We start from the raw sequence: 23,568 nt of genomic DNA on the forward strand, positions 1-23,568 counted from the left end.
CTCATCCAAGCCATTAATGAAAATCACAAACAGCAGAGGACCCAGAACTGATCCCTGCGGTACGCCACTGGTAACTCGGATCCAGGCTGAATATTTGCCATCCACCACCACTCTCTGACTTCTATCGGTTAGCCAGTTCGTTATCCAACTGGCCAAATTTCCCACTATCCCATGCCTCCTTACTTTCTGCAGAAGTCTACCATGGGGAACCTTATCAAATGCCTTACTAAAATCCATATACACTACATCCACTGCTTTACCTTCATCCACATGCTTGGTCACCTGCCCAAAGAATTCAATAAGACTTGTAAGGCAAGACCTACCCCTCACAAATCCGTGCTGACTATCCCTAATCAAGCAGTGTCTTTCCAGATGCTCAGAAATCCAATCCTTCAGTACCCTTTCCATGACTTTGCCTACCACCGAAATAAGACTAACTGGCCTGTAATTCCCAGGGTTATCCCTGTTCCCTTTTTTGAACAGGGGCACAACATTCGCCACTCTCCAATCCACTGGTACCATCCCTGTTGACAGGACGAAAAGATCATTGCCAACGGCTCTGCAATTTCATCTCTTGCTTCCCATAGAATCCTTGGATATATAAGCCCGGGGGACTTGTCTATTCTCAAGTTTTTCAAAATGCCCAACACATCTTCCTTCCTAACAAGTATTTCCTCTAGCTTACCAGTCTGTTTCACACTGTCCTCTCCAACAATATGGCCCCTCTCATTTGTAAATCCAGAAGAAAAGTGCTCGTTCAAGACCTCTCCTATCTCTTCAGACTCAATACACAATCTCCCGCTACTGTCCTTGATCGGATCTACCCTCGCTCTAGTCATTCTCATATTTCTCACATGTGGAAAAGGCCTTGGGGTTTTCCTTGATCCTACCCGCCAAAGATTGTTCATGCTCTCTCTTATCTCTCCTAATCCCTTTCTTCAGTTCCCTCCTGGCTATCTTGTATCCCTCCAATGCCCTGTCTGAACCTTGTTTCCTCAGCCTTACATAAGTCTCCTTTTTCCTCTTAACTACAGGCCAGTCAATTTAATCTTGGTGGGGAAGCTTTTACAAACGATGATTCGGGACAACGGTGGTGGAATGTGTGGACAAGAGATAGATTAAATCTAATGCAGAGATATATGAAGTGATTCATTTTGTTAGGAAAATGCAGAGAGCCAATATTATCTGCGGAATTCTTTGCCACAGAAGCTGTGGAGGCCAAATCACAGTGTGTCTGAGACAGAAATAGATAGATTCTTGATTAATAAGGGGATCAGGGGTTTTGTGGGGAAGGTGGGAGAATGGGGATGGGAAACATATCAGCCATGATTGAATGGCAGAGCAGACTCGATGGGCCGAATGGCCTAATTCTGCACCTTTGTCTTATGGTCTTTTAAATTAAAAGGTGCAAGTCTAGTCTAAAGTGCAATTCATTCTGGGCTTTAATAATAGGGGTGTAGAGTACAAGAGCAAGGTAATCATGTTAAACTGTATAAAACCTAGTTCTGCCTCAACTGGACTAATGAAGGTATTAGAGAGGATGCAGAAAAGATTCATGAGAATTGTTACCAAAGGGCTTCAGTTCTGGACATGGGATTTGGTGGAGGTATTCAAAATCCCGAGGGGATAGGTGGGGAGAAATAGTTCCCATTGATGGAAAAATTGAGAATCTGAGATTTAAGGTAATTGACGAAAGAAGCAATGGCGATATGAGAAAAAATTGTTTTTATGCAGCAAAAGGAAAGCAGGAATGATTTGCTGGAGAGGGTGGTGGGGGCAGGTTCAATCGAGGAATTCAAAACTGAATTGAATGATTAGCTGAAAAAGAAAGACGTGTAGAGCCACAGGAAAAAGGTGAGAGTGGCAGAGGTGAATTGCTCTTGCAGAAAGCCAGTCGGCATGCAGAGGACCAAATGGAGGACTCCTGGTGCTGTAATTATTCAGAAAAATTTAAATAGCATCACATTAAGGTTTAAACCACAAGATGGTTTTGCATCAAGCAAGCCTTTAACCCATTACATAATTTTGCAAATCCAGCCCACGATCTGTCCATTACAACTTTTAATATCTACGTGTAGGTTGCAGAGAGTACTATTAGCTGAGGCAAACTGACAGTACTCAATGGCTGTACAATAGTCCACTTTTACACGGAATTTCTTCCTGGATTACTGAAATTATTTGAGTTAAATTTCTGTTGTGGCTCCAGCTGTATTCCTGCAATGTCTTCGAGTGGCTCGTACTGCCCAAATAATTATTGGTGTAATATGTTAGTCTGACCTGACACTACTAAAGCAGACCGGAATAAGCAACTTCTACCATAATTTCCTAGCGTATGCAGAGTTTCTAATTTATTTCACAACTTTGTTTGCACAGTGCCCGACGTTTAAACGTGAAGCCGATGGGGCAGAAACACCAGAACCATTTGCAGCTGAAGCAAAGTTTTTCACAGAATCACGCCTTCTGCAAAGGGATGTCCAGATCATCTTGGAAAGTGTGCAGAATCAGGTCATCCTAGGAACCATTCTTCACCCGGTGAGTTTTGACAAAGGAAACCACAGAAGCTCTTCCTGTGCCATTTGGCATAGATTGTGCACTCGGGGCAGAGATATATCTGAAAATTAGGAATATTTTTGTCATAATACGAAACACTTGCAAGGTGCAACATTATATAGATACAGCAAATTGCAGTCTGCACTATCCATCAAATACTTGTCAGATGTTGCATGAATCGGGTGCAGGATATTTTTTTTCAGTCTATCCCATCAACTATTCTCAAGTTTACTGTGGTATGGATTTCCTGATGGTGTCTAAAATTTACTTGCGAAGTAGCAGTTGATTATCCGTTTGGACAGGATGTTCCATCATAATGTTTTGGGAAACTGCTGTATCCTGGAGGTAAAAGAATAAGTGTACTCTGTATGCTGTCTAGTTCCTCTGGTGCTGCAGATTTAAGCATCATCCCAACAGATGAATATTAATGAAGTGTGGGTGCTAAACATTGGCAATTGTGCACCTGATGGAAGTAATTTAGACCAGTGATTCTCATGCAGTCCTTTTGAGGCAAAAGATCCTGTGGACAACCTACAATCTAATCTCACCCGCTTTTGCCTACCACTGCAAACGAAACCTCATGGAATTAACGAGAGGAAAGGCATTGCTTTTGGTGAGCCAACAAGAGGCGATACCTGGTTCCAAGTTTCCGTCTTATGTCGGGCTTCATGTTCAGCTAATTCCTCATCTTTGTTTTCAACCTAGTGGGTGTTGAAAACCAATCTTGTTGTATTTTGTAACAGTAACATAAATCATACTTCTAAAACAACATTCTTGTTCTTCACTTATGATGACTCATGCCATGAAAGTGGGAGCCAGTCTGGTTGCGCGATGCCATGTGAGTGGTGGGCATGTGGGTTCTGGCTTAGTTTCTCTTATGGTATTGACCTGGCGTTGCAAGTTATTAACTTGCAATTTATATCAAATCGTGGACTACCTGAAGGACAGACCCTTACGGAACACCAGTGGAACTTGTTAACTGCTGCTTTGGACTATTGCAGCCTGTAGTTTTCATTGTACTCCCTTTTTTCTACAAGTATCTGTGTCTCAGGTGACAACTGGAATACATTTCTGCTCTCATCTCTTCTTTTGAAAAAACGTAACCTTTGCTTGGTGGGTACTGTTTCTCATCTACGAATGCTTGGGACCCTTTTGTATGAAATATCAAGGGGCGTTCTTTCACCAATTGGTGTAGATTATCATCTTTCGCAGCATGTGGGCATTGCTGGCTAAGTCAACATTTATTGTCCATCCCTAATTGCCCATGAGAGGATGGTGGTTGAGCTGCTGCCTTGAACCACTACAGTCCATTTGGGCCAAGGCCATCACCCTGATGTTCCAGGACTGAGATAATTGAGGTGCAGCAGTCACGGCAATCCTCCTTTGTGCTAGATCTTCTCTTATACTTGGTCAAAAGCTGCCTTCATCTCCAGGGCAGTCACTTTCTCTTTCCAACGAGTTCAGCTTTTTCCCCGATGTTTGCAACAAGGCCAGCACTGGTCATCAGCGTATTGCTGTGCAAACGCTGTCGACCACACCTGTGCTATGTTAAGATTGTGGGAAGCTATCTGATTGTGAGCAGCAAGATTGAAACCAGCTGAAGCTACTCAATTCTGCCATATGCTGGTTGCAAAAAGAAAAACAATCTGCTTCAAAGTTTAGGAGAAGAGGCGTCATGGAGGATTTTATGGCACTACTTGTACCAAAGGGCTACAAAAGGCAAAGGCAAGAGAAGGCACTGCCGTTTCTGTTTGATGACATAACCAGAAAAGCATTTTGTGGTTTATTTACATTGGGTGCAAGATTCCACCCAATGTAAATAATCTTTGTGGTGTGTTCTGCAGCGCGGGAGGACAGTGGCAGGATCTTCTGGTCCCACCACTGTCAACGGGATTTTCCGTTGAATGCACTCCTTGCTGCTGCGGAATATGCCGTCGGCAGGACCACAAGATCCAGCCAACGTGAACGGCCAGAAAATCCCACCCAGTGTCTTTTAAAAAGCGACACACACTAACTTCTTCTCATTTTATCCACAGAATGGTAATATCACTGAGCTGCTGCTTCGTGAAGGATTTGCTCGTTGTGTTGACTGGTCGATTGCAGTTTATACCCAGGGCCCAGAAAAGCTCCGAGCTGGTGAACGGTAAATTGTTTAATTGCGTAACTTTGGAAGTGGAAAATATTTTGTTGAGCACAAATAGAAATACAATAGTGAATTTGAGTGTTTAATTCATTAGGTAGACAATGGCACCCCCTTCTAGTTTAAACTTCATTTGATCACTGTGCAAACAATTGCTCATATTGAAATATGTGAAACAAAAGCAATTATTTTTTATAATCACTTGCACAAAAACAAATGATAAGAGTGGGAGAGGGTGCCAAAATGTCTCATCGAATTGGTGCCTGGAGTATGGGAGAGAAAGTCAAAGGGAAAAATTTTACCTTTGCTCCACCCCCCTCCAACCAGAACACTGTACCAATGGTACTCAATTCATAATAATCGCTTATTGTCACAAGTAGGCTTCAATGAAGTTACTGTGAAAAGCCCCTAGTCGCCACATTCCGGTGCCTGTATGTAAAATGAAAGGATTTTGAAGTAATCATGCAGACACAATGAGCAATTAGCTGGGAAAATGGTGTGTTAGTGTTTGCCATGGTTAGAGCATAAGAGGAAGGAAGTCCCACTGCAACTATATGGGGCTTTGGTGAGAACAGACTTGGAATACTGTGTACATTTTTAATCTCCTTCAAGAAGGATATTCTTGCATTAGCAGAGTGCAACAAACATTCACAAAATATTAAAAGTAATAAAATTGAAGTCCATGCGAATCAGGAGGATTGGAGTAATACCTGCACAAAGGAAGATGATTGTGGTTGTTGGAGGCTGAACATCTCAGTCTCAGGACATTGCTGCCGGGCATCCTCCGGGTAGTCTCCAATCAGCTTCAGCTCCTTCATCAGCGACCTTCCCTTCAACATAATGCTAGAAGTGGGGAATGTTTGCTGATGTTTGTGCAGTGTTGAGCACCATTCACAGCTCTTCACGTAATGAAGCAGAGTGTACCTGCATGCAGCAAGACCTGTACAACATTCAGGCTTGCACTGATAAGCAGCAAGTGAAATTTACCCCACGCAAGTGTCAAGGAGTGACCGTCTCCCACAGGAGAGGAACTAACCATCTTTCCTTGATGCTCAACTGCATTACCATGGCTGAATCACCTACCCCTAGCTTCTTGTGGTGGCTTGCCATTGATCAGAAAAACACCCATGACCTCTGCCATCTAGAAGGGTGTGGAAGGCAGACGCATGGGAATCTGCAAGTTCCTCTTCAAATTGGACACCATCTTGACTTGGAACTAACTTGCTGTTACTGGGGCAAAACCTGGAACTTCCTTCCCAACAGCATGATGGCTTTACTACACCTGTTAGACTATAGTGTTTAAGAAGGCTACTCAACACTTCCACCTCCACCAATTAGGAATGGGCAAAAAATTGCCAGGATGCTCACGCACCAAGAATGAATAAAATAATTCCTATTTATGGATAAGCAGGTTGAGCTTGGGTGGCATGGTGGCGCAGTGGTTAGCACTGCTCCTGGCCCCGGGTCACTGGCCATGTGAAGTTTGCCCATTCTCTGTGTCTGCATGGGTTTCACCGCCACAACTCAGATTGGCCACGCTAAATTGCCCCTTTATTGGAAAAAAAAAGAAAAGAAGAGGGTTATGCTGAGGAGAATTAACATATGCTCCAGAGTTTGGAAGAATGAGAAGTGATTTCATTGAACCGCATAAGATTCTGGGAAGGCTTGACATGGTAGATGTAGAGAGACTGGGAAATCATGTTCAACCAATTTGGAGTTGTTTGAAGAAGTAACATATATTGTGGGTAAAGATGGATGTACTGTATTTAGATTTTCCGAAGGCATTTGATAAGCGCCACACCAAAGGCTATGTGAAAAACTAGAAGGTTCACCGTGTAGTTCGTAAAATGGCAGATTGGCTGGCTAATGGGGAACTGAGTAGGCATAAATGTGTAATTTTTTTTGGTTGGCAAAATGTAATTCGTGGTGCTCAACATTTTATAATTTATATAAATGACTTGGCTGAAGGGACCGAAGGTATGATTGTTAAATTTGTTGATGAGACAAAGATGGGCCATAAAGAAAGTTGTGAAGTGGACATGAGGCTCCAAAGGGGTATGCATAGGTTAAGTGAGTGGGCAAAGACATGGCAAATGGAGTATAATGTGGGAAAATGTGAAGTTGTCCATTTTGGCACAAAGAATAAAAACGAAGCCTATTCCCTAAATAGTGAGAGATTGCAGAGATCTGGATGTTCTTGTGTAGGAGTTGCAAAAAGCTAATATGCAAGTGCAGCAATTGAGCAAGCTAATAGAATGTTATTGTTTATTGCAAGGGGAATTGAATACAAAATTAGAGAAGTTATGTTTCAGTTACACAGGGCATTGCCTTTGACCGAATACTGACATAGAAAATATACCTGGGCAGGACAGCAGCAAAGATCAAAATGTGAACGAACCTCCTCCGCAAACTTGCTGGCTCTTCATGGGGTGCAATGCTCAAACCTTAAGGACCTCAGCTCTTGCTGTCGTCTACTTGACTGTAGAGTGCTGTGCACCAATGTGGTACAACACATCCATACCAGTCTTGTCGATAACCAGCCCACCACAACAATGTTTATCACCTCGGATACCCCCCCCCCTGGCTCCCACCCCATCACATAAGGAGGGAGATTGCAACATGAAATTACTGGTGACTGTCTGCATCAACCCAAGCCTGTTGCTATACAAGAACTTGCTGCTTGCTCCCCATTACACCAAGCTGTATGGCTAAGACCACCGTGCCAAAGAATAACAGCAGAGGTCCTGTGGCAATACAAATGGAACCAACATGCCACCACTTTTTTAAAAAAAAAAAAACCAAAAAAACCCATTCCTTCATCACAGATCCCACAACCCACCCGCTCAGTTTCAACCTGCCAAGTCAACATTGGGCACTCTGCGCTAGCCAAGGCCTTTGTAAAACAAATTGCTGCGAGTGGGGTTTTGCAGGGAACCAGGACTGTAGTTGTGGTGCATCCCATTCAGTGACTCACATCATTAAAGACTGCCCCGAAAAAATTCAGGAGAGGCTCCGAGAGCTCCAATTACTCACTGCGTAGCTATTGCCTGACTTGGTATTATTGCACACGCTTAAAAAAGGACATTGGTAAGACCACATCTGGAGTACTGTGAATAGTATTGGTTTCCTTATGCAAGGAAGTGTAAGTGTGTTGGAAGCAGTTCAGAGTAAGTTTGCTAGGCTAATATCTGGAATGGGAGAGTTGCTTGAGGAAATGTTGGACAAGCTAGGCTTGTATCCACTGCAGTTTAGATGAATAAGAGGCGATTTGATTGTACCATATCCTATGGGATTGTGACAGAGTTGAGTTCTACACAGAGGGTGGTGAGTGCCTGGAACGGGTTGCCAGGGGAGTTTGTGGAAGCAGATACATTAACGGCGTTCAAAAGGCATCTTGACAAACATGGATAGGATGGGTATAGAGGGATACAGCACAAGGAATTGCTGAGAGTTTTGGCAAAGGTTGGTATCATGACCGTTACAGGCTTGGAGGGCCGAAGGGCCTGTTCCTGTGCTGTGTTGTTCTTGTTCTTTGGATGTGGAAAGGATGTTCCTCTGGAATAGGGGGGTCACTGTTTAAAAATAGGGGGTCACACATTTCAGAAAGGTGAGAAATTGTTCTCTGAGGTAGTGAGTCTATGGAACTGTTCTTCAAAAGGGGTGAAAGCAGTCCGAATATTTTTAAGGCTGAGGTAGATGGGCTCTTGTTGAGGGGGTCGGGGGGGGGGGTGAAAGGCTATCAGGATTGTTGGGAATGTGGAGTTGAGGTGAAGATCAGATCAACCTGATCTTATTGAAAGGCAGAGCAGGATGGAAGGGCCGAATGGCCTACTGCACTTAATTCATATGCTGGTACGACTGTTTCCAATGGCTGCAAAGTCTAGTACTAGGGGGTTATAGTATCAGAATAAAGGATCATTCATTTAGGACTGGGATGACAAGAAATGTCTTCACTGTGGGAGATTTTGAATCTTTGGAATTTTGTACCTGAAGAATATGAATTCTCCAGTGTATTCAAGACATATTGGTAGATTTTTGGACTCTTGAGTTTGGGATAGGATGGAAAAGTGGAGTTGAGATAGAATATCAGGCATGGTCTTATTGAATAATGGTGCAGGCTCCATGGCCTATTGCTTCTCTATTGCTCCCATTTTTTATATTCTCCCCTACTAATTCTGCCTCCATCAATCATTGGATTTTCACTTTTGGAAACAAGTCATGAGTGTAAAATCTCCTGTAAGCTGAATACTAATGTTTGGCAGAGGCATTTGCTGAGTGAGTGGGAGGTGTTGATTTTCCTATGCATGTTAAGTCCATCCCCAGGCAGATAAAAGTCTTAACAGCAAGCACCAGTGTTCTTCTGAAATCTGTTCCGGACTCCTGTTTCCTTGCAACCAGATTACATTTTAAATTTTAGTTTTCTGTTTTCAAGTGAATTTATTGATGTATTCATGATGTATTCATTGATGTATGTTCCTGGGATCGGATCAAAATTGGTAGTCAAGAAGGGAACTTACAGTATCCTGGAAATATTAGCGGCGCAATGTATTCACGTATGTGAAAAATCCTTCAAACTATGTTCTGAATAGCTTGCCTGAGCTATATCTTAATCCTGGTGGACATGTGTCCGCTGACTGAATTGCATCAATACAATTGAGTAGAATGGTGAATAAATAAGTAGTGTTTGCTTGCCATCTAATGGCAGTAAGCAGTGGTGTGGGATGCTGCATTATATCGGCTAAATGATAGAGGAAACTGTTTTGGAGTTGAATTGTTCCTGTTCAGTTCTATCTCTCTGGGGCTGGGGTGTGTGTTTTCTTAGCACAGTATAACCTTGTTTTAGTCACCAACCTTCTGAAATGATTGTTGTGCTAGTTCAACAGCCTTTCCTCCCCATCTCCTCGTCCTTCAGTTAGTCAGTTCAGAGCTGCTTTTGGAGAAAGTTTGATGGATTACCTGCATCTTTGTACTTTTACACCTTCAAATTTTCTCTATTGACCAGTCTTGCATATGCTGACTCGAAAGTGGACTACGGTTCAACTTGTGTAGATGGTCTGGTTCCAATGTCCTTTTCACGAGTTCACTGGAACAGTGAATACTGATGGGCTATTGTGACCGAATACTTGATCCTGCCTACATAATGTGTATCTGGAACAGAAAACTAGTCACCTTCGCTGGGTACATTCTCCATACTGTTCTCGTTGAGTTTGCATCTTAATTATACTGTTCTGTTCGATGTATTTATGCACTGAGGAGCTCCATAGTTTGTTAAAAATAAAATATGTAGTTGGGGCAGCAAGGTGGTGCAGTGGTTAGCACTTCTGTCTCACAGCACCGAGGACCTGGCTTCAATCCCGACCCGGGTCACTGCCCGTGTGGAGTTTGCATGTTCTCCCCGTGTCTGCCTGGGTCTCACCCCCACAATCCAAAAAGATGTGCAGAGTAGGTGAATTGGCCACTCTAAAATTGTCCCTTAATTGCAAAATAAAGGGTTGGGTACTCTAAATTTATTTTTTATAAAACATATAGTTTATGAAAATGGCTATTTTTATCTCTAATACTCTTGTCTTGAAGTCCTTGCATTTATGATTGATCAGCTCATTTGTAATGAACCTGCGTTTTCTTGGTGCTACATTAATCTGTCACATACGGCAAGACCTCAGTTTAAAATACAGTTGCAATAAAGATGTGTGTATTGCATTTGGCTAGTTGCAGTGACTTTACGCAGAAAGATCCTTGCATTTTGTCAAAGGTTTCCATACTCTTCTCGGCTTCCATTTCTTTTTTTTAAATTGTGTTTTTTCTCCCAATCAAAGGACAAATTAGCATGGCCAGTCCATCTATCCCGCGCACCTTTTGGTTGTGGGGGTGAGACCCACATAGACACGGGGAGAATGTGCAAACTCCTCATGGACAGTGACCCCGGGCCGGGATCGAACCTGGGTCCTCAGTGCCGTGAGGCAACAGTGTTAGCCACCACCATGTCGCCCCTAAGCTTTGATTTCTAAGATTCATGTTACATTCATCCCTCCCTCAACTTTCTAAGGTATGTGTTTTTGGTAGTCACCAAGCTGGAGGCAGAGTTCTATAGGATCCCTACAGTGCAGAAGGAGTCCATTTGGCCCATCGAGACTGGACTGACTTCCTGAAAGAGTACCCTACCTAGGCCCTATCCCTGTAACAAAAACAACTACCCTGCACATTTTTGGACACTAAGGGACAATTTATCATTGTTAATCCACCTTTGGACTGTGGGAGAAAACTGGAGCACCTGGAGGAAATCCACACAGACACTGGGCGAAAGTGGAAACTCCACACAGTCAACCAAGGCTGGAATTGAAGCCAGGTTCCTGGCGCTGAGGCAGGAGGGCTAACCACTGTGCCAATGTGCCACCCTATTGGTTTCAAAAGTTGAGCGGGAAATAATTGAGAAGCGCACCTTGCCTCCAGCCATTTTGAGCTTTAGTGACTCAAATAGGTGCTGCTTCAAGAATCTCTACTTGCATGCACCATTTTTTTTTTTCTCGGGGTTCCCAAACCTTGGCTTGTGACTTTCAATGGGGTCGTGGGATGAGATTTTGGGGTCACAAGCTCAGAGGCCATAATGTTGGCTGTGAAGTGGAGACTGCCACGAATGTCCTGGGGCTAGCTGAAGTCCCATGATATGTGCGGCAGATATTTTTTTCACAGCTTACATTTCGCTATGATTGAGAAGTCTCAATCCCTGCTGACTTCTAGGGGTGACCATTGGACCTATCTTGGCTTCTTCGGGCAAAACAATAATCCGTTGCAATGCAACAACTCTGACAAGTACAATGGCTGCATCTACAAATTAGTACAGATCTCAACTTTACCCAGACTGCCAAAAGGCCCCTTCTCTAGCTGTGCTAGGCTGTATCAGTAGCTCTCATTCTTGTATAGATCAAAGCTTTGACAAATGGTCATCTGGACTCACAACATTAGCTCTTTTCTCTCCCTTCACATGCTGGCAGACCAGCTGAGATTTACCAGCATTTTCTCTCTTGCTCTCATTCTTCTCCTTGCTCTTCATTTGGCCCCTCCATTCGCTAATAACCATTTGGGGTTGGCGCTCTGATTGATCGTTGCCTCCGGTGATACCTGTTTTTTAGCTGAAGGTATACAGTCATACACTTAAAATACTCTTTCTTGTGTTGACAGATCTGCCAAAGAACGCAAAATCCGGATCTGGAAAGATTACGTGGCTCCAACAGCTAACATGGATCAGAAGGACAAGCATTTTGTGGCCAAGGTTAGTGTCCATTCCGACAATCAATAATGGGGAGTAATTAAGTGTGAATTTTTTTTTAAAAAGTGATTGGGAATGTCGGGAGTATCCTACTCAGTTCATTGGTTTAGTTAGTAAATGACTGGGGAGGTATAAAAGTATAATTCTGCAGAGACGATTCAATCTCATTTTCTTTTTTCTCCATCACTCCTCTTTTGGATGGGGTGGTACTGTATGTGGCTGAGATCAGGTGCTGGGTTGAGACTTGTGGCTTCAAATCCCTGATGTGTTGTAATTAAACTTCATTTTTGCCATGTGGTACCCAGAATCATCGACTTTTGGTGGGCTTCCATTCTGAAGCTTTTGTCTAAATAGCAATGCATTGTAAGCCTGAGAAGTAAATGTCAAAAGGCTTTTTAAAAAAACAACATTTTATTAAAGCATTTATGGTTTTATAACAATAAATGGTACAAATACAAATGTAAACGTAGTTCAGTGCGTAACGCATCCCTCTATCTCCCACTGTTCCCGCCTACGTCAAAAGGCCTTTTAACAATGGAAGGCATCAAAAGCTGAGTTCACTCTGGTACTTGCCGAATATCCCCATGTGTACTTTCTACGAAGAATCACTAAGTAACAATTGTGAACAGCAACCCTGGCTGTGTTCTTCCCCATGACCCCATCAAAGAAATAAACTGTCTAAAGATGTGCAGGTTAGGTGGATTGGCCATGCTAAATTGCCCCTTTGTGTCCAAAAGGATAGGTGGGGTTACGGGGATGGGATAGGGTGGAATTGCGGGCTTGAGTGGGGTGCACTTTCCAAGGGCCGGTGCAGACTCTATGCGCTGAATGGCCTCCTTCTGCATTGTAAATTCTATGATTCTTGACTAAGGTCAGCTAACTCAGTAACTTTGAATCTTCTGGTCTGCGTATTACTGTTCCACATCAATAGAGGAACGTGTTTAAACGAAATTGGGTGACTATTGAAACTTAACACAGTCGACCGGAATTGATAACATACCATGGTTGGAATTGTGCCTCAATATTTAGGCAGCATCAGTGAGCAGGGCAAGTATTTATTGTAGTACTATAACTGTCTTTACTGTGGGTTAGATTCAGGGCTAAGGCTAGCGTTTTTGTTTCCGTTGAAGAGCAATTGGGAGTTGTTAACTTTTATTTTAATTTGGTTCACCTGTGTGTTTACAACTACTCTTGAACATCCGACCCAGCTAAAAGGCTATGAGAAGCAAGAAAGCCCTGAGGTAGCAATTGGACAAAATTGCAGCTGTGCCCTAAAAGGAAAATTATTGGTTTTCTTTTTTTTTTTTTAGAAAAATATAATTGTTAGAGAAGCAGACCTGGAGCGGCAGACATCCAGTCTGTTGTGTTTAATCAGAGAACTCAGTTCTGTAGGTTTAGAGAGGAAAAGAGAGAGTTCTCGAGAATTGGGTAGGACCAAGTGCTTTGGTGAAGACTGAAGTCTGCTTACGGAATATATGCCAAGGGAATGTCTACATGTGCCTGCTAGATCTTGGTGTGCAACTACTACTAGGGTTGAGCCCTAAGTCGATGGGAAGGTCAAGAATGGCAAAAGAGCTAGGGAGGGTTCATGGAAAGGATGGGGATGGTATTCCCATGGAGGTTCGGCAACCTGGAGGAAGGCAGTATTCCTTCTGTTTAGGCTGCATTCCAGGATTGATTTTTTTTCATGGCGAGCCGGGCGGTGCTGATGGGGACAGTAGGGGTGGAATATGCAGGAATTGTGATCTCATTGGACGAGATAGTTGAGGTGGACAGGCGATACTCGGCGTCCCCCATGAAGGAGGTTTTGGCAGAGAGGAAGAAGTTGCAGGGGGCAATTTGACTGACTGTCAATGGATAAGGCGGTGGGGCAGCTGTGGACGGCGACGGGGGGGGCGTGAGTATGAGTCTGGGGAGAAAGCTGAGTCACATGTTAGCCCACCAGTTGTGGTGTCCGGCAGTGCCCAGGGAAATTTTGCAGGGGGAGGGCAGTGGTGTCTGAGCCGGGGAGGATAAATGAGGTGTTTTAAGGCTTTCTACAAGGGGCTGTATAGGACTGAGCAGGTAGGGGAGGCGGAGGATATGGGTGGTTCTGGACATGTTGGAGTTCCCAGAGTTGGAGATGGGGACGAGGGAGGCATTGGAGGAGCCATTGGGGATAAGGGAGGTGATGGACTGTATTAGTAGGATGGAGTCGGGGAACACCCCGGGGCCTGACTGCTTTCCGGTGGAGTTGTACAATCATTTTGTAATGGAGTTGGCCCCGACCTGGTGGATATGTTTAGTGAGGTGGTGGGAAAGGGGGAGTTGCCGGCTACGTTAGTGCTGGTGTCGATTTCTTTGATCCCGAAAAAGGGGAAGGACCCACTGGAGTGTGGGTTCTTCTCCTTTTCATTACTATACACAGACGTGAAACATGGGTGGTGCTACAATTTCAGCACACATGAGTGCGGCCTCAACCGGGACCTGGGATTCATGTCTCATTCCATTCATCCCCCACCATCTGGCCTGCGAAATCCTACCAACTGTCCTGGCTTGACACAATTCACACCTCTTTACGATGGCAAGGAAGTGGTTTAGGTACCTGGGGATTCGGGTAATGCATGAGTGGGCCACAATGTGGAACCTCCAGTGCCAGAAGTTAAGGGAGGACTTTAGAAGGTAGGATACGTTGCACTTGACGTTGGCAGGGAGGATGCATGTGGTAAAGATGAATGTGCTGCCAAGGTTCCTATTTGTTTTGCAGTCCCTTCCAATTTCTCTCCCCAAGGCCTTATTCCAGAAGATGGAGTCGCTGCTCTTGGAATTTGTGTAGGCAAGGAAGGTACCGAGGGTCTAGAGGGCTCTGCTGCAGAGACAGAGGGGGGTTGGCGCTCCCGAACCTGATGCACTGCTATTGGGCAGTGAATGGGGCGAAGGTGAAGTGTTGGTGGGGAGCGGCGGAGTGGGTCAGGTTAGAGGAGGAGTCCTGTCGGGACTCGAGTTTGAAGGCCCTGGTGACGGCCCTGTTGCTGTTAGTCCCGAGGAAGTATACAGGATGTCCGGTGGTGGAGTCGACTATTAAGATTTACTGAGGAGGCACTTTAAATTGGACCAGATGTTGGTGTTGTTGCCACTGTATGGGAACCGCAGGTTTAAGCTGGGGGGATGGATGGGATGTATAGGTGGTGGAGGGAAGAGGTTGAAGCGGGCCCGGGATATGTTCTCGGAGGGACAATTCACTAGGATGAATGAATTGCGGGAGAGGTTTGAGTTACCGAGAGGGAGGGAGTTTAGGTACTAGCAGGTGCGGGATTTTGCGCGAAAGGATCCACCGACGTGCCCCCAATTACCAGAGTACACTGTGCTGGAGAAATTGCTGCTCCCTGATGAGGTGGGGGAGGGCAGGACTGGGGACATGTATGGCTGGTTGGGAGAGCAGGGTAAGGCGCTGGCGGAAAGGATTAAGTGGGGGGAAACAGGATGGAGTCTTTGGTATGAAGTGATGCGGCGAGTGAATTCAACTTCCTCCTGTGTGAGAATGAGCTTCATAAAAGAGGAAAAATGTACAAAACTATTAACTCTATTTTGTTGGAATGTGGTTTTGTTGCTATTTACGTTTGGAATAAAATATTTTTTTAAAACAAAATTATATTGTTTAGAATCATTATCTGATTTGCTCAGTGTACCTATTTAGTCATTATTGTTTGTATTTGTTCTGTTCAAGTTTGTATAGTAAAGATTCTTTTAGTTTTTCAATTTACTCGAGTCCTGCTGCTTATTTTCTTACCCACGGTTTTTCCATGCATTATAACATGCTTGTGAAATTCAGTCTTTTCATTGCTGGGAGCATAACAATAGCAAATTACTTACCATCACTCAGATCCATGAAAGCTGCATTTTCTTAAAAAAATATATGTTTATTGAAGTTATACATAAAGTAACAAACAACCAATGAGCATGCAAGAAATTGCAAGCAAATGGGGGCAGCACGGTGGCGCAGTGGTTAGCACTGTTGCCTTACGGCTCCAAGGTCCCAGGTTCAATCCCGGCCCTGGGTCACTGTCCGTGAGAAGTTTGCACATTCTCCCCGTGTCTACGTGGGTTTCGCACCCACAACCCAAAGATGTGCAGATGAGGTGAATTGACCACGCTAAATTGCCCCTTAAAAAAAAATTGCAAGCAAATATAAAACAAAAACACATAATTAACTTAAACTCTATAACTAAACCCCCTAGCGTCTGACAGTGTCAAGATCCTTAAAGGAAATAAATGGTTGCCATCTCAGGTAAAACTTCTCCACCAACTAAGTTTCTCTAAGTGTAAGAATGACGTTAAGTCGCCCAACCTGGCAGAGGCACTGGGTGGAATAGTAGACCTCCAACCGAGCAATATTCTCCTCCAGGCTATCAGTGAGGTCAAGGCGACAACGTCTGCCTCCACCCCAGAGTGAAACAGTGTGAATCGAAAATCCCAAATGTGCTCCCAGTGGACAAGGGCTAAATCTACCTTGATTAGCTCCGACATTGTACTAAAACAAGGAAGCCCAGAATTTCTTGCAAGTTTGGGCAGCAACAACCATATGTGTATAGTTAGCTGGGACAAGCGAAACAGCAATCCCATCCAACCTCGACGTTTGGGAAAAAAAACCTTGCCTTGGCCAAGTGCACCCTTTGTAACACCTTGAACTGAATTTTATTTGGAAATATTTTAATTAAACATTTTAACAATTTTAATACAAAACCTACAAAAACACAGAATAGCAATTAAACAGTAAGAGCCCCCTTCCCCTCCACCTGCCTTCCATTACAACAGTAAAACCTAGTTACTAAATCCCTCCCTCCTAACAGCTAATATTGACCAGCTCTTCAAAGTACAAATCAAACGCCGAAGTGCTTGGTGCTGCCCGGCCACACTGAAGTGATTGGTGTAGTCGACCTCCAACCCATGGGGATCTGCCTCCTTGCCACCAGTGAGGCAAAGGCCAGGATGTCAGCCCCCGTCCGGAGTTCTGGCACAAACAACCCCCCGCCCCCCCCTCAAATCGCCACTAATGAACAAGGCTCCAACCCAATGTTCAGGACTGCCGACATAACCTTAAAAAAGGACCTCCAGAAGTCTGCCAGCTTTGAGCACGACCAGTAGGTGTCATGTTGGCGCAGTGGTTAACACTGCTGCCTCACGGCGAGGATCCGGGTTCGATCCCAGCTCTGAGTCACTGTCCGTGTGGAGTTTGCACATTCTCCCCATGTCTGCATGGGTCTCTCCTCCAAAACCCAAAGATGTGCAGGGTAGTGTGGATAGGCCACACTAAGCTGCTCCTTAATTGGAAAAATAAAAAAAAAGCTTTGAGCACGCCCAGAACATGTGCGCATGATGCGCAGGCCCCCTAAAACACCCATCACATCGATCAATCACCCCTTCAAAAAAATCGACTCATTCTAGCCTTTGTGAAATGTGCCCGGAACACCACTTATAGCTGGATGAATCATAGAATTACAGTGCAGAAGGAGGCCATTGGCGCATCGCGTCTGCACCGGCCCTTGGAAACAGCACCCTACTCAAGCCCACGTCTCCACCCTATCCCAGTAACCCCATCTAACCTTTTGGACACGAAGGGCCAATTTAGCATGACCAATCCACCTAACCTGCACATCTGATGAGAGTCAGCCTCACACAGGACGAGGTTGAGTTCACCCTGAGCGCCACACTCCAAACCGCCAATTCGGTCCCAGCTCGTCCGTCCACTTTGCCTTCATGCCCTCAACATAGTCTGTCTCCTCCCCCATCATCCATTGGTATATACCCAATGTGTTGGCCACCTCCGAACCAGACCTGGATAAGATCCTCTCGAGCAAGGTAGAAGGCTGCTTCATCGGAAAAGCTGAATAGTACATTTGGCCCAGCTGAACACCTGGAGATACCTTTTTTTCATATGTTTTTATTAAAGATTTTTCATATCATACAAAATATCGAGAACAAAAAAAGAAATATATACACATCAGTCGCCTTTTATTATTTACATCAGCTGACTTTTGTTATTTGCAATGGTTACTGCTTGTTTTACTTTCTCCAGTAGGTGTTCATTTCTAGCTGGGTCCCCTGCCTCCTCCCCCTTTTCTTCCTGACCCCCCCCCCCCCTTCAGGTCTTCTGGTGTGCACTCTTCCCTCATCAGTTTTTCTGTCCTGTTTCTGTTTGGTTGGTGTGACACTGTATTATGTGGTTTGCTGGGATCCATGCCTCTTTATTCCGAATTTAACTTTCTCCATCTGGAGAAATTCCGATAGGTTGGCCAGTCAGTCTGCAGCTTTGGGTGGTGCTGCTGATCGCCAGCAGAGCAGGATTCTCCGGCAGGTGTTGGCCGTCCTCTTCATGAATAGATCTGGCTATTCTGAAACCCCAAAGACTGCCATTTTTGGCCACGGCTCCACTCTCATCCCCAGCACTTTGGACATTGCCTCGAAGAAGGCTGCCCAGAACCCGACCAGTCTGCGGCAAGACCAGAACATACGGGCGTGGTTGGCCAGTCCTCCTTGGCACCGTTCACATTTGTCGTCCTCCTCCGGGAAGAACTTGCTCATTCGGGTTCTGGTTAAGTGGGCTCTTGTGTATCATTTTCAGCTTAGCCATGTGCATGAAGAGGTGGAGTTGACCCTGTAAAGTGCTTTGCTCTAGAGTCCCCACTCTATTTCAAACTTGGGTCTTCCTCCCACTTTTCCCTTGTCTCATCCAGTGGTGTGCCTGCCCTACCTATTAGTTGCCGTACAAGTCGCCGCAGTTCCCTCTACCTAGCATGTCCGTGTCCAATAAGTCCTCGAACAGTGATTGTTGCAGTGGTCGTGGGTACGTCCTTGTTTCCCTATGCAGGAAGATTTTGACCAGCATGTATCTTAGCTCATTACCCCCGTCAGATGGAACTTCTCTTGTTAGTTCCTCAAGTGTTGTCAGTCTGTTGTGTGTGTAGAAGTCCCTAACTGTCAAAGTCCCGCCCGTCCTGTCTCCAACTTTTGAAGGTGGCATCCATTGTGGCTGGCGCAAACCTGTGGTTGTTGCAGATGGGGGCTTCAACGGACATTTTGGTTAATCCGAGGTGATGTTGCCGTTGGTTCCATGACCGGAATGTTGCAATCACCACTGGGCTTGTTGAGTCTTTGTTCGGTGCGGATGGGAGTACAGCCATGGCCAGGGCTGAAGGGAGGCCCCCGTGCACGAGACGCCTGGAGATACCCGAACCTATCAGCCTCTTTAAGCTCATATTTTTCTTTCAGTTCCCCAGGGCTAGCGAACGGACAGTCTAAAAATAAATCTCCCACTTTCTCGAAACTTTAATCCTTATATTCCCAAAATATTACATATGACCTAGCAGGTTCAAATAAATGATTCGCACAGATAGGGGTCGGGCTAGAGGCGGCCCTTAACTTAAAATAATGGCAGAGTTGCTTCGAAATGTTTAATATGGCTACTGCGTTAGAAGAGTGTTTCTTTAGTACCACTGGTAACGGAGCTGATACCAGCGCTGCTCGGCTTGCTTCTCTCACAGACTCTGCTTCCACCCGAATCCGAAGCTCATCTGAATCTCCGGACCACTCGAGCACCTTTTCAGCATTAGCTGCCCTACTGAAAATTTGGCAGGGCCAAGCTCTCTTACTGTCTCCCTCTGGAGCAACGTCCTCCTGATCCCTGGGGGCTCATACTCGCCCAAATAAACCCTGTCACCAGACGGTCAATCTCTGAAAAAAGCTTTGGGCAAGAATATTGGAAAGCATTTGAATAAAAATTAAAATCTCTGCAAGGTGTTTATGTTAACCGATTGTACTCGTCCGGCCGGGGAGACCCACCCATCTTTGCAAGTTTGCTTTGGCCTTTGCCACCAGATTCGTATAATTCAACTTCAGGAGTTTCCCCATGGCCCTTGTGGTCTGGATATCCAAATACCAAAAGTGACTTCCAGCAAGCCGGAATGGTACTCCCCTCAGCCCCTCTCTCTGCCTCAGCACCCCAACCACAAAATATTCACTCTTTCCTATATTTATCTTGTAGCCAGAGAAGGCCCCAAAACATGTTTTCAAAATTGTTTCCAAATTCTAAAAGAGGCCACCGCTGGGTTTGAGGAAAATCTAGCAGGTGAAAAGGGACAATGGTGCTGTAATTATGACAAGGAGAGTAGAAGTAGTGCAAGAGTGAGGCTCCATTTGGCCCCAAATAGAGTCTGGGTCACTGATCCACATCAAAAATTTCTGGATGCTGGCAGCCAAGTAATAAAACAAATTTGGGAGGGCCAATCCTTCCCTCTGTCTGTCCCTTTACAGTAAAATACTGCAGATTCTGGGATTCTTACCCGCCCAAATAAAAGTAGATATAAATTTGTTAACCTTAATATAAAAGGATTTGGGCAGAAAAATTGGGAGACATTGAAAGAGAAATAAAAACCTAGCAAGTATGCTGCTTTTAATTGTTTGAATCCTACCCGCCAAAGTTAGAGGAAGGTTGTTCCACCTCTGTAGGCCTGTTTTAACATTATTGATCAGGCTTGAGTAACTCAACTTGAGGTGAGTATCAGTTGTGGGCCGCCCTGACCCCCAAGTAGTGAAAACCTGTATTTGAGAGATGAAAGGTAGCATGCCTAATTGGGCTCGCCTTCCAGGGGTGATTAACCAGAAAACATTCACTCTTGCCGAAATTTTATTTATAGCCAGAGAAGGAGCCTAAGGTATTAATTGTCATTATCCAGAGGGAGTTGGGCCTGTAATATATAGGAGGTCATCTGCTTGGAGATAACCAATGCTCGACCCATCACTACTAATACCCCTCCATTGGCTAGAGGCCCTCAACAATAAATACATCTGCTTTATTGCCAAGACAAACAAAAGTGGAGAATGAGGCAGTCCTGTCTAGTGCCCCTATTTAAGGGAAAGTAATCTGAGTGTAGAGTGTGTAAACATTGGCCACGGGGGAATTATATATCAAGCAAATCTCGAGATACTCAAGAAAGAATAACTTTTAAAAGGTGACATATTGGCCGATAATTGTCTGCCCTCATGAAGCCTGTTGATCCTCTGAAATTATACGTGGGGGCAAGGCTCCAGCCGGAGCGCCAGAGACTTTGCAAGCAGCTTAACGTCTGTGTTTAAAAGTGAGCTGGGTTAGTATGAACTGCACTTGGTGAGGTCCTTGTCTCTCTTAAGCAGCAAGGAAATAGAGGCTTGAGTGAGGGTTGGAGGCAATGAACCCTGAGATAGGGAGTCATTAATGATATTCAATAACACGGGCAAGAACTGTTCCGAGAATGTATTGTGAAACTCGATCAAAAAGCCATCTGGACCAGGATCCTCTTGCCAGACTGCATCAGCTCAATGCATTTTAAATTCTCGCCAGGGCCTAACTGAGTCCAACTTACAGCTGATGTACAGCTTTGTTAGTGGACAGTAGCTTGAACGGCGTCTGTAATTTTTTTCCTGCTTGCCAATATCTCGAATAGGATCAAGCGAGTATGGTGATCCACCTCGAGAATGGAATCCATCAGCCTCTGCTGCTCCAACTTCGTTGTCCTCAGCATATATGCTCTATAAAATATAATTCCAACCCCACCCCTCCCCCTCCCCCCAATGGATGGCCTTAACAGCCTCCCACAGTGTGGAGGGGGAAATTGAGTCGGACTTGTTTAATATAATCATCTATGGAAGTGGACAAACGCTCAAGTTTTTTTTAATCTACCAGCAAAATAGCATCTAATTTCCTGTGGGGGGTGTGTGTGTGTCAGAAATAACAATTGCTGTGTACTCAGCCACCACTAGCAAAGGGAAGAGAGTCTTATCTAAAATGAAAAGAATTAATGTGGGAAAATGCACGGTGGACATGTGGAAAACAAAAAGAAAAACTCGCTGTAATTTGGGTGGCCCCCGCCACAAAAGAGGACAAAGTCCTGGCCTGGGACAAGAGAGTTGTAACAAGACATTTTGAACGATTCCATTCAGTGGGAGTGAAGCTTACAGTTGATAAAACTTGTGTCACCCCAGCGGCATAAACGTTACCCATGACTACTGGGGTGTTTGACAGGGAGCCACAAAAAATAATATATCGACCATTGGGGTCAGCTATAATCTGAGAAGAGGAGACTTGAACTCTCTTATTAATTAAAATCGCCATACCCCTGGCCCTGCCATGGAAAATGGAATGTAAACTCTGCCCAACCCAATCCTTCCGCAACCTGGTCTGATCCTTCATATGCAAGTAGGCTTCCTACAAGAAAACAATATCGGTGTTTAGGTTCTTAAGATGAGCAAATGCCCTCGACTGTTTTACTGGGCCATTCAAACCCCTAACATTCCAGGTAACCAAATGGTTTGGAGGTCTCCCACCACCCTTTAATTATGAGTCGGTCATTCCCAAAGAGAAACACCAAACAAGGGACACTGAATATAAGGCAAAAAGATCCATCCAAGATGGCCATGGAGCCAAGTTGGATGACTCGACAAAGGGAAACCAGCAGACACCTTCAGCAAACTAACACTAAAACCCATCCCACCCCAAAAACGGCAAATGAAACAGTAGCAAACAACTTATAGTTTACCATTCATAAAATTAAACTAAACATAAGCTTGAAGCTTATTTTAAAAAGTTATTATAATGAGCTGCAGAAAACCCTCTAAAACTACTCCCATTAACTAACAACTCCCTTGTTAGCAGGGAGACTCCCAACGGGAAAACAAAACCTGATTTCACTTAAACATCACACTAGTGCTTAAATGTCGCGCCCAACGACGTCAATGAAAAGAGACAGAGAACAATAGATTGATATAAAAAACAAATAGACAGAGGAAGTCTCAAATCTAACCAAAAGCAGCAAGAGCCAACCAAACAACTCACATGAAAAGACAAAGTACCAGTTCACAAAGCTATAAAGCCGATCAATCAGTGTACACCTTATGCCTTCGAACAAAGGAGTCCGCATCTCCCGGCATGTCAAAAAAGTGGTCTTTTCCCCCAAACGTTACTGAGGGGAGCTGGATAAACCATTCCAACTTGACTTCATTCTTGTATAAGATGGCTTTCACTCCACTTTGCTAGATCCATACTCATACCTTGGTGAAGCCTAATGGAGTGGCATTCCCACTTGAGATCACGGTGTTCCCTTGCTCATCGAAGAGCCTGTTCTTTTTCTTTAAAACTATGGCGTCTTATTTTTAAAAAAAAAATATTTTATTGAAAATTTTTGGTCAACCATCACAGTACATTGTGTATCCTTTACACAATAATATAACAGTATAAATAACAATGACCTGTTTTATAAACAAAGAATAAATAATATATAACGAAAACTAAAACTAAATGGCAACTGCCTTGTCTCAGATAAACACTCTCCAAAAATATGATTTAACAGTCCAATATACAATTATTTATAGCAACGACCTATACATATTATACATATATATTAACAACCCTGAGAGTCCTTCTGGCGTCCCCCCCCCCCCGGGCTGCTGCTGCTACCTTCTTCTTTTCCATTCCCTCTATCTTTCTGTGAGGTATTCGACGAACGGTTGCCACCGCCTGGTGAACCCTTGAGCCGATCCCCTTAGGATGAACTTAATCCGTTCCAGCTTTATAAACCCTGCCATGTCATTTATCCAGGTC

The 23,568-nt window shown here is 44.4% G+C and overlaps 1 protein-coding gene across 1 annotated transcript in view; it reads left to right on the forward strand.

Moving 5' to 3' along the window:
- Positions 1-23,568, forward strand: part of snd1 (staphylococcal nuclease and tudor domain containing 1) — a 1,317,969-nt gene that overhangs the window by 44,655 nt on the left and 1,249,746 nt on the right. Inside the window, exons 7-9 of the mRNA XM_072471188.1 lie at positions 2,374-2,532; positions 4,587-4,693; positions 11,870-11,960. Coding sequence (XP_072327289.1) covers positions 2,374-2,532; positions 4,587-4,693; positions 11,870-11,960 — 357 coding nt within the window. The remainder of the gene's footprint in view (positions 1-2,373; positions 2,533-4,586; positions 4,694-11,869; positions 11,961-23,568) is intronic.

This window comes from Scyliorhinus torazame, chromosome 13, assembly GCF_047496885.1.
Source record: "Scyliorhinus torazame isolate Kashiwa2021f chromosome 13, sScyTor2.1, whole genome shotgun sequence".
NCBI classification, from domain to species: Eukaryota; Metazoa; Chordata; class Chondrichthyes; order Carcharhiniformes; family Scyliorhinidae; genus Scyliorhinus; species Scyliorhinus torazame.